The sequence below is a fragment of the Vigna unguiculata genome, chromosome 5 (assembly GCF_037176805.1).
Source record: "Vigna unguiculata cultivar grain cowpea cultivar isolate G323 ecotype 2 chromosome 5, ASM3717680v1, whole genome shotgun sequence".
NCBI lineage: Eukaryota > Viridiplantae > Streptophyta > Magnoliopsida > Fabales > Fabaceae > Vigna > Vigna unguiculata.
In genome coordinates this window covers 889,349-900,112 of record NC_140796.1, presented here as the reverse complement: position 1 = coordinate 900,112, position 10,764 = coordinate 889,349, and the positions used below count along the sequence as shown (strand labels likewise).

The 10,764-nt window shown below is 32.6% G+C and overlaps 2 protein-coding genes across 8 annotated transcripts; one reads left to right on the top strand and one right to left on the bottom strand.

Moving 5' to 3' along the window:
- Nucleotides 1-241: 241 nt before the first annotated feature.
- Nucleotides 242-2,561, top strand: LOC114186117 (uncharacterized). 5 transcript variants are annotated; one of them, XM_028074145.2, is made up of 8 exons: nt 242-421; nt 658-712; nt 867-938; nt 1,040-1,113; nt 1,628-1,766; nt 1,888-1,974; nt 2,065-2,151; nt 2,247-2,561. In XM_028074145.2, exons 2-8 carry the CDS (start codon nt 677-679, stop codon nt 2,277-2,279), a joined length of 528 nt encoding a protein of 175 aa, XP_027929946.1. In that variant the 5' UTR covers nt 242-421; nt 658-676; the 3' UTR covers nt 2,280-2,561. The 5 variants fall into 5 exon arrangements, 3 of the variants coding, with proteins under 3 accessions (XP_027929946.1, XP_027929945.1, XP_027929944.1); XM_028074144.2 differs by having other exon boundaries at nt 414-510; XR_014994719.1 differs by lacking the exon at nt 242-421 and having other exon boundaries at nt 435-712; nt 1,865-1,974.
- Nucleotides 2,562-4,279: 1,718 nt separating this feature from the next.
- Nucleotides 4,280-7,498, bottom strand: LOC114184846 (eukaryotic translation initiation factor 5-like). Of its 3 annotated transcripts, none has more exons than XM_028072184.2 (2): nt 7,319-7,498; nt 4,280-6,153 (listed from the first exon to the last, which is right to left on the bottom strand). In XM_028072184.2, the coding sequence occupies exon 2, from the start codon at nt 5,787-5,789 to the stop codon at nt 4,455-4,457; it is 1,335 nt and encodes a 444-aa protein (XP_027927985.1). In that variant the 5' UTR covers nt 5,790-6,153; nt 7,319-7,498; the 3' UTR covers nt 4,280-4,454. The 3 variants fall into 3 exon arrangements, with proteins under 3 accessions (XP_027927985.1, XP_027927986.1, XP_027927987.1); XM_028072185.2 differs by having other exon boundaries at nt 4,280-6,141; nt 7,319-7,474; XM_028072186.2 differs by having other exon boundaries at nt 4,280-6,160; nt 7,319-7,468.
- Nucleotides 7,499-10,764: the final 3,266 nt, after the last annotated feature.

The following is a 10,764-nucleotide window of genomic DNA, read 5'->3' as shown; positions in this document are numbered from 1 at the left end:
TATCATACTCATGTCCTTCTATCATTTGAGTAATTTAATTCATAAGCTGTGGTCAAATCTTGGTGACTTGATTTTCCTCTTAGAAGAGTAAAATAATTAAACTAATAATAAAAAAAATATTCTCACACATACCTAGAAGGGAGAAAGGCGAAGGAAAAGTGAGAGAACGGTTTTTGAGCAATAAAACATATTTGGAGAAGCATCTATATAAAAAACTTGATCTTCTAACGCCAATGTTCATGTTTGGTAAGCAATGTCAAGATTCATATATACTTGTCTGAGATTAATATTTTGTTTGTTTTGCAGATTGTTAACAGTATACCTTCCGTGTGTATGTGGAAGTTCTTTTCTTCTCTCATTTCATCTCTTCTCAAACGTACCACCTTAAGCAAACCACAGAAATCTTGGAAGACAAAAAATTGTATGTTCATAATTATAAGAATGAACTGCATCAAAAGATACATGAAACTGATTCATAACGTGCTTGTAATTTCTGAATACAGAGAACACGTTAGTATTATACTACAAATTTCATTTTACAAGTTGATTTTATAATAAGAACGGTCTTAGTTGACACATGAGATAGATTTAGATTTAGATGGATGAAGATATTATGTCATCTCCTAATAGATTGGTGGAATGTCGAATATGTCACAGTGAGGATGAAGATTCAAACATGGACACACCCTGTTCTTGCTGTGGAACATTGAAGGTAAGATTTTACCTTGTTCATTGCTTTTAAATTAGAATGATTATTACTAAACCATGATATTTTCTTTAAGGTTGTCAATAGTTATTGATGTTCAGATGTTTGGATTGTTTTTAATGAACTCAGTTTTTGGCACCTTTTCTTTTTATCATTGTAGTATGCACACCAAAACTGTGTTCAAAGATGGTGCAATGAGAAGGGTGATACTACATGTGAAATTTGCCAACAGGTTTGTTCTAAAATACTATTATTCATACATTGGTGTTTCTCATAATTCATTCATACTCAATGAGAAAGTGTTTGAGTTTTTTCCCACTTTGGTAACTGCAGCAACTCAAGCCTGGGTATACTGTACCTCCACTGCCTCCTCTATTACACTATGGTTCTTCTCCAATAAATTTTGGGTACGTGTTAAATAGTCATTGAATTCATGGTCATAATTTTATGATTTAAATATGTTCTTGATCTTTCAACTTTCACTAAAAATTGAAAATATTCCTCTTCAAAATTTTGGTCTAATTTAGTTTCTCAACTTTAAAATTGTGTGGCTTTAGTCCTTTTAACCAAATTTTGTTAAGTTTATTTGACGTTTCAAACGTGTTTCATAATAATTTCTTAGCTAATATTGAAGCAAAAAATGTGTCAAACGGTGTAAACATATTAAATGCTATCATGAAATACGTTTGAACGTTAAATAAACTTAACAAAAATTTGCTTAAAAGAACTAAATTCATACAATTCTGAAGTTGAGAGACTAAATTGGACCAAAATTTCGAAGAGAGACTAATTCCAATTTTCATTGAAAGTTGAGGGACAAAAACATATTTAACACTAATTTTATATATATATATATATATATATATATATATATATATTTCCTCTTTCTGTGATGAAATGATGATACAAGATTATTGTCAGAGGGAACTGGGAGATTTCAAGAAGGGAACTTCATAACCATCAGTTCACAGCATTTCATGAATTCCTAGACCTAGATTTTGAATATGCAGCAGCACCCTCTACAAGAAGCTTGATATTTTGCCGCATTGTTACCATTATTGTAATTTCCTTTTTCTCTCTGAACATGTATGTTTTGCAATTAAAAAATGAGAAGAGTTTGATAAGGTGAGGAATTATTATCTAATTCTTGTAGCTTAGAGATGCAATAATTTCAATTTCAGTTTATTGGTCTTCTTCTTCTACGCCATACTCTTCCAATCATATTTATACTCAGAGGAGCAAGAGCACATTCATTCACAGTGTTTATGGTAAGAAAACACATATATGTGTGTGTACATAGTAACACGAAGTGACTATTTTGTGAGCTAAGAAAATTTATTTTCTTCAATGCTTTGCAGTCAGTGGTGTTGAGAAACATTGGAATGATTGTACCATTTTATATAATGGTTAAAGCTATTATTTCAATCCAACAGTTTCAATACCAGGTTAGCAATCTCAATTCTTGTTCTTCATCATTCTCACCAAGTTATATGAGAGTTCCAAAGTACTTAGTTTTTTTTTTTTTTCTTGTTTTGTACAGGGTCATGAGCAATCTCCTATGCAAGCACACTAGGAAAACAATATAAATGATTCAGTGGTAAACTTTAGAGTGGAGTAATGATATCTTTAATGTAAAATTAAGGGAAAAAACAGAACAAATTGAAGAAAAAACCTTTGGAAGTGCCATTAGTGTAATTAGATGTTGTTGTATATACGATATATAACCCCTTTTACTGGAAAAGGAAAATGTTGAGAAAGATCATAAACATGGGTAAGCAGAGACGTACTACACTATACATTATGGTTCCATGACCAATTGCTTCTAGCAAAATAAAATGGGTTGAATTTTAATTTACATTTTTTTTTTACATTTTTTTTTTCATTTACTACTCATCACCATTGATTTAGGATCACTTTGTACACTGAAAAATAAGTAATTTGTATTTGATATCAAATAATTAAGCAATTTTTATAAAAAAAAATAAAATGGTAACTTCAGGATGAGAAACAATCATAACTTAAGATATCAAAAAAATATCTTAGTTGTATTTAGTTTGTTATACAGTGCATTCAGCTTCATGTCTAATGTACCATCGTGAATCAATCTTATAAGTTATTCTCATATTGCTTTCATGTTTAGAATGCGATATAAATTTTATTTTGAGCGGGGTTTCAAAGATAGTCAAAAAGAAGTGAAGCCCTGTTTAAAAAATAAATAATCTATTTTTCTTTTTTCTGATTTTCTTTTCTATAACGAAAGAATTTAGTTCAAAATTAAAATTAAAACATTGAAATAGGTCTTATTACTAAAAACATTGAAATTATAAAATAGTAGTATAGGTCATATTACTAAAAACATTGAAATTATAAATAATATAATAACTAAAAATATTATAGGTCAACAAGTTTTTATTACAAAACACTGCGAAATTATAAAAAATGCTAAACTATTTTGTACTAACAAAATTGTTGAAACTTAGGGTATAAATGTTATCAATTAAATATGGTAAAATAAGTTACAATAATAATAACATCCAAGTTATTAAGTTTTATATAAAAATAAATTGCCTTTTAACTACTAGTTGTCGTTAAAATATAAACTATTTACTTTAATACTATTTCATGTTAAATTAAAACTAAATCAAATCGAATCCCATCACATATATTTTATTTATTTTGTTTAGGTAGGGTATTTGGAATTTTTTTAATACTATTTCATGTTAAATTAAAACTAAATCAAATCGAATCCCATCACATATATTTTATTTATTTTGTTTAGGTAGGGTATTTGCAATTTTTTAATGATTTTCTTAAAATATATATATATATATATATATATATATATATATATATATATATATATATATATATATAAAATAAAGTATAAGAATAAAATAAAATAACAATTTTCTTTTGTACCATATATTATATCTCTTATATTTTATTATAATATTTTATATTGTAATTATATTATGATTCCTATTAATATTTTAATATGCCTTTTAAAATTTCATAAGTGAGTATTAAATTCAAAATTTAACAAAATATAAAATAAAATGATTATAAATAAAATTTTGTGAAAATAAAGTCTATTGATTAAAAAAATGCAAATTTAAAATGATGAAAAATAAACAAATATTATATATATATATATATATATATATATATATATATATATATATATATATCATTTTCCATTGTACCAATAAAAAAAAAGGTTCTGTGCAATACCCTTTTAAAAGCCTAGAATTATTTCACTTCTAAATTCCTAGTTAGTGTGAAATCCGTAAACCTAAAGATAAATCTTCTCAATACAGCAAAGGCTACAGTAGTCGTACGAATGCTCTTTATATTAAATTAAAGGCCACCCAAAAAAATGACCTTTCAAATGTATAGATCAAGGTTAAATTTGGAAAAGAAAAACGTATATTTGGTAAAGCATTTTCAAAATCATTTTATCACGATCACCATTTATTAGGCAAAGTCAAGGACATAACAGAACGTGGATCTTTGTTTTCAAATGCTCTTCCAATGTGGACGGAAGAGCTCAAGCTAAAAAACCAAAGACAAATATAACAACACTAAGAGTCTCATCCTCGTTAATGTAACAGAGTCCCGAAACAAAAGCAAACATCATAATGTCTAGTTTTAAAACAACGAATAATAACCTGAAGGGCAAAACAGACCCTTTATTCAAAAAATAAAAGAAGCAAAGCAGCAACATAAGTAACAAACTCCACACACAGTCTCATTCTTCATCCGATTCTGATTCTGCATTCTGAAGCCATTCAATGAACGGCTGAGCATTCTTCCAAATCTGAGAGTTCTTGTTATCACCCTTCAGTCCCTTTTGATACCACTTCACTATGTGTTCTTCCTCCAACACATCAGCGTCGTAGAGTGCCTTCAGAACCAGGGCAACTTCCTTCAACGCATTGGAAGTAGACTTGCAAGAAAATTCCTCAATTGCACACAGCAGTAACAACTGCAAACCCTCTTCCTCAGCAACTGCGGCAGCAAGGTAGTTCTTCTTCTTAATTGCTTCTTTTGCAAAACCTTTCTCAATGCCCTCAAACAGGGCTTCATACAGAGCACTCATCTTCTCCTGAGCAGATGCCGGAAGTGCTGCTAGATGGGACACCAACTCCTTTGCCTTGACACCTTTATTCAAATTTGCTTTGACTTCTGCAACCAGTGTCCTATAGGTCAAAGAGTTACCATTCTCAGAATTAGCACTTACCTTAGTTCTGGCTTTCTCCTCCTTCTCTGGTTCATCTGTGGAGAGCATGACCATATCAGCTGTCACAGCACTCAGCTGTTCCTGAATTCGTTGACGAGCAGCCTCCAGTGATGTATCGGTTTGCCATTCTATATCGTCATCCACATCTTCCTTGTCACGAGCCTCATCCTTCTCATCAATTTGACTGCGGGGAGGTGATGCACGGTCTTCATCGGAGCCATTTGCCTTTTTCCTTGAAGAGGTAGATTTCGGAGCACCATCCTTAGAAGATGAAGTTCCTTTCTTCTTAATAACCTCTTTCTTCAGTTTTTTCTGCTCCTCATCAGCCATTTCACCTTCCTTCAGTCTCTCTTTCTCAGCTCTCCTCATGGCCTTCTTGTCTTTGGATCCCTTTTTAACTTCTGGAGGGTTCTTAATGATGAATGTAGTTAGCTTGTCTCTCATGTCAACGTCAGACACAAACCCACAAGCAGCACATTTCAGCTGGATCATTTGGCTCTTAGTAATTAAGATATCAGTTTCAGGATTTCCACAACCATAACACTGGACATATTTCTTGATGAAGATTTCAAGAAGGCCAGCAAGTTTTGGAGTATCATGTGCGCCATTAACATGGGAAGTTCCAGTTTTCTCATCAAACTTTGATTGAGCTCCAAGCTCACATCCGAAATACTTTGTTGTGTAGGCAGCTGGCCTTGCCAAGGCTTTCGCAATATCAACCATATTGACAATATTTGTTTTGATGCCATTACCTCTGCCCTCGATTTTGGTGATCATTCTTGGCATCTTGTACCTATAGAAGGCATCATCACTGTTACTAGCACCAATGTTTTGTAAGGCCATGATGACACAAATCCTGAAATTCTCAAAGAAACACGCTAGACGACACAGGTGGCTGATACTGAAATTCAAAGTTAACGCAGAAGCAATAATGATGTTGATCAGTAGATTGTTATCACAAAGATCCTCCTAGAGAAATCGTGGGCTGCAAACAGCAACTACAAAGCTCAGTGTGTTCCTGGTAAGGCGCACGATGCATACAGCCGAGCCTCCTCGGCACCAGCCTGTTCTTTTTTCTAGAAGACGAAAAACACTCTCCAAGCAACTCAATTGCTCCCAAATGGATAATAGCCCGTTCAAACATGAAAGAAACTTCAACGTGACACCTTCACCTTGAAATCTGCTTGCAGGACACCTGGGTCAAAAACTACAAGCTACATTATTTCAATTACAATTCTGAAACACTAGCTTCAAGCACTTTGTAAAGGGGCCAATATTATAAAGGTAAAAGGTACATAACTTTGACAACATAACCGCAGGATAAGTCGCAAAATCAAATAACAACATAGACACAAGGAAGACATATTAATTACAATTGGAAAATATAAAAATAAAAAATTAAATCCACCACACCGCATAAAAAATAGTAGCAATCATACTCTGCATATTTCACATACCTGAAGTCAATCTCCAAAAAAAAACAACTTACAAAATGACTTAAATAATGGAGAAGAATTCTATCTAACATCAAGTAGATCGGGCGAAAGAACAACGACAACAACCAAAATCAAGCCCAATCCAATGCAGAAGAATATGTAAAATCGATTAATGGAATCTATTTGGCTCTATTCGAAATCCAACGCAGACAAATCCAAATTAAAACAAATTTCAGGCACAGCCAACAGGCTTTGGCATGTAGGTTTCATCAACATATTTTACAGAAATAATCACTATTGTTATATCAACACCATCCTTAAACAATGGTATAATTATTCCAGAACGGGATAATACATGCAGCTGAAAACCCTAATATCAAAATTATAACACAAATTAAATTCAATCCTAACAAATAATCATCACAATACAAATAATTTTCTAATCAAGATAAAACAAAAACAGTTAATCCAAACAGAAAGTAAAAAAACTCTAAGTATGAATCAAAACAATATAAAACATTCACAATCTTAACAATCAATCATCAATAATAACAGATAATTTTGACGATAACACAGCAAGCGTGGAAATATTTAGAGCCAAATGCTAGCGTACGACGGAGCACCGTTACACACGGCACAAAATTACCGTCAACAAATTATCAGATCTTAATCGCATCAAAATCTTAACAAAAGAAGAACAGCAGCAGCAGCAGCAGCAACAACAACAAATCGCCAATAAATAAATGAATTACATCGATAACAGAAATAGCTAAAACAAAAGTTATTACGGATCTAGGTTTTTCCAGGTGAAACTCGAAATGAAAATAAACGATTATATAAACAAAGAATAAATAATCATGTAAAAGGAACCGATAAGTCAAGAGACAAAAAAACAAAAAACAAAAACCAAAAGACGATGAATGGAGGTGATGATACCTGCAGAAGTTGTTGAAGGGAACAGAAGGCAAGAAGAATCGGAGCGAAGCGAAAGAGAGGAAAGTGATTAGAAGGTGCGGCTCTTCAGAGTTTGTGAAGGAGACGAGGCTGGGCAAAACCAATGCCCTTACGTCTATATATATACCAACCAATGAAAGCCCTCATTATGTGTAAACTTCAAACTACTCTTCTATTTTTCTTTTTTTACGTAATATTTTAATGAGGTCTAGACCATTCTTTTCTTTCCCTCGCTATTTCTGTTTATTTCATTTTCTTTAGGTCATTTTAGCAGCTTGAGTTTGTGAATTATTTTATGCTTTTTCTAATTTTAGTATCCATCTATTATGAATGAAAAATATTCACGAGCAATTAATAATAAATCGACCATACAAAACTAATTATAAATCATTTCAATAATTCTTTTTGGAAGAATGGTGAAAGCAGACGAATTATAATTTATGAGAATTAATAAAAAAAATCAAATAAACATACGTATAAGAAAAATAATAATGAATATTAAATGTAGAATTTCCAATAAATTGTATTTCTTTTTAGAAGAAAAATATGTGTGATACTTAATGATAGGAAAAGTCCACTTTCAAAAATTATCTAACGTTTAAGTCAATAAAAATAACAATAAATGAATAGTATGAGAATAGATAGTATAATTAAGTGTTGAATGAATATTATATATGGTAAGATGCTATATTTATTGATCTTTTGGATCTACATATTAACTGATTATATGATAATTGAAATATGCATATCTTTTAAATAATAACAATATTTCTCAATAATTTAAGGAGCATTATAATAGTGATCTACTATTATTTTTAGGCCTATAAATGATATTAGGTCATATATGTACATTAAATATAAGCTAAAACTAATGTTTAAATAAAATTAAAAATTTAGAAAAGAAATTATGTAAATTAATTTTTGTATAAATAAATTTTAACTTGAAAATTGTTAATTTTTTATTCTAAAACGTCTTTAGAAAAATTTGGTTTTGTTAACTTTATCGACAATAGAAAAAACAAAGGTATTGAGTATATTTCGAATTAAACGTCAAAAACTCCCTTTTATACTTAGGGTTGAAAATTAGGACATAATAATATATAGTAAAAACACTTTAATCTAGGTCAAAAATATAAAATAAAAAATAAAATATTACAAAGTATAGTTGGGAATTCAGCTTTGGTTTAACAATAGTCAGTAGTTTGTTTAAAAATTCTAGACCATTAGACAAAATAACCCATAAAATAATCATCTTAAACTACACATTTAGTGGTACATAATATTGTACAATTTATTACTTTTAATTTACCAAACTAACACTCCATTTAATTAATAAACGTAATTAAAGGAAGCATCACACTAAAATAACATCGTAGCGTAGTCTCAGAGTTTAAAGGTAATTTCATACAATTATCCAAGGTACGTAACGATGTCAAGCTGAACCATATACAAATATTAACAGTAATAAAATTGGGAGTTTAAAAGGACAGTCAATACATGGGCCGTGGTCCTAAAGAAAATCCACTAAGCGGGATCCAGCCTAGACGGGCTAAGTAGCGGAGTCACCATTCCCCTGTTGACCGCTAGAACCTCTCACATCTGCTCACATCAATAAATTGATGATCATCGCAAAAGGAGAAGAACCACATACAAGACAACCAAACAAGCAAACATGATAAGCTAGAGTAGAAACAGTTCATCAAGCAGTCACATGCCATTACACAATCCTAACAGTATATCTCATTCAAACATGTTATGACTTCTCAAACAATACACTAGAATCTGACTCGACTCATCCGGATACATATAATCTAGTCGGATCCACCCCCGAGCTAAGTGTTACAAGTGTTACAATGTCTCAATCCCCACACACAAGGTTAGCCCTTAATGAGTTTCGGGCATCATGCTACTCTCACCACAAAAGTCAGTCCGCTATAAGTGAGACTAACTGACTCCTTAGAGTGTCAGGATGCAACTGAATCCTTACCAGACTATATAAATGAGGCACCACCATGAGTTCCCACTATCAGGGGTCATGGAATTACGTCCCCGACCACTGAAGCACGACTCTGAAATCTCACCTAGAGATTTCAAGGAATTACGCACTGACTACAAACCAATCATAATCAAACAAGTAATGTTTATCATGCATGTATAAATCTCATGCCAACCTTTACAATCCATCCTCATTCGCATCACATGTGAAATCCATACCAACACATCCTTCCCAAACCATGAATATAGAATTATATCCCATATCAATATCATGCCACTTTCATAACCAACCATTTCATGTTCATTACATGTTAAGAATTATCCAACTTCATCGTTCACAACTCATGTTAAGCTCATAAGTTCCAAACCATAATTCATTATATTCACACAAAGTCACTCAGTTCATACTTTAAAAGGCATAATCGGTCCAAACATGTGTTCAATATCCCAAAACAAAGAAACCAAAAAGCAAACATGTTCCTCGCTCAGCCTCTCGTTCAGGCAAAAGAGTCTCGCTCAGGCGAGGGCTCGAATTAGGAACAGTGGCACTGTCGCGCCCTCTCGCTTAGGCGAGACCTCCTCGCTTGAGTGAGATGGGCTCTCGCTCAAAACAGGAGCTCGTCGCCTAGGCGACATCTCGTGCAAGCAGCCTGGGCGAGTTGCTATTAATCTCGCCTAGGCGAGACACACTTGCTTGGGCGAGAAAACTAGAACTCGTCACTGTTTGCGCAGACACATACATCCAATCTGACCAAAACATGCTTTTAACAGCTCCCAAGCCATTTTTGATGGCAACCAAACATCAACTCATGAAACAAGATCAAAGCATGTGAGAACACAAAATAAAACAGTAAACCCTAACTTCCCTATACCTGGAGATAAGCTAGCAGAATGTCCCGACGCGACCTCGACACCGAACAATGGAGTGCAAAAACTCTAGGAACAAAATAAAACGCTGGAAAAAAATAGCGGAACAGAACAGAACGAGGTCATTGGGATGAGCCTCGAGGAACTGCTAAAATAAAACTAGAGGAGGATTACTACGAGCTCAAAAGCCACTTACATGGAGTGGAAGAGCTTGAGTTTGCTTAGAGGGAGTTGACGGCTAACCCTAGCAGAGCTCTGGAAAGAAGAAAGGCAACGGTTGAGGAATTATTTGCAAGAGTGAAGGCTGAATGAGAGACTCTAATAGCTTTAGGGGCTTTAGCACCCTATGGGCCAGCCCCTTAAGCCCAATAGATTAAGATCAACCTTAAAATATTAGGGTTACACTATACCTCTTTCAATATTTAAATAAAATGAGAAGAAAAAAGCTAACAAAAATTAAATATATTTTCCTAATAAAATTACCTAAATAATCTCCTATAATAAAAAAACAAAAATAAAATAATCGATTAAACTTTATAAACAAACTCTTTGGTAGAGTAATTCTT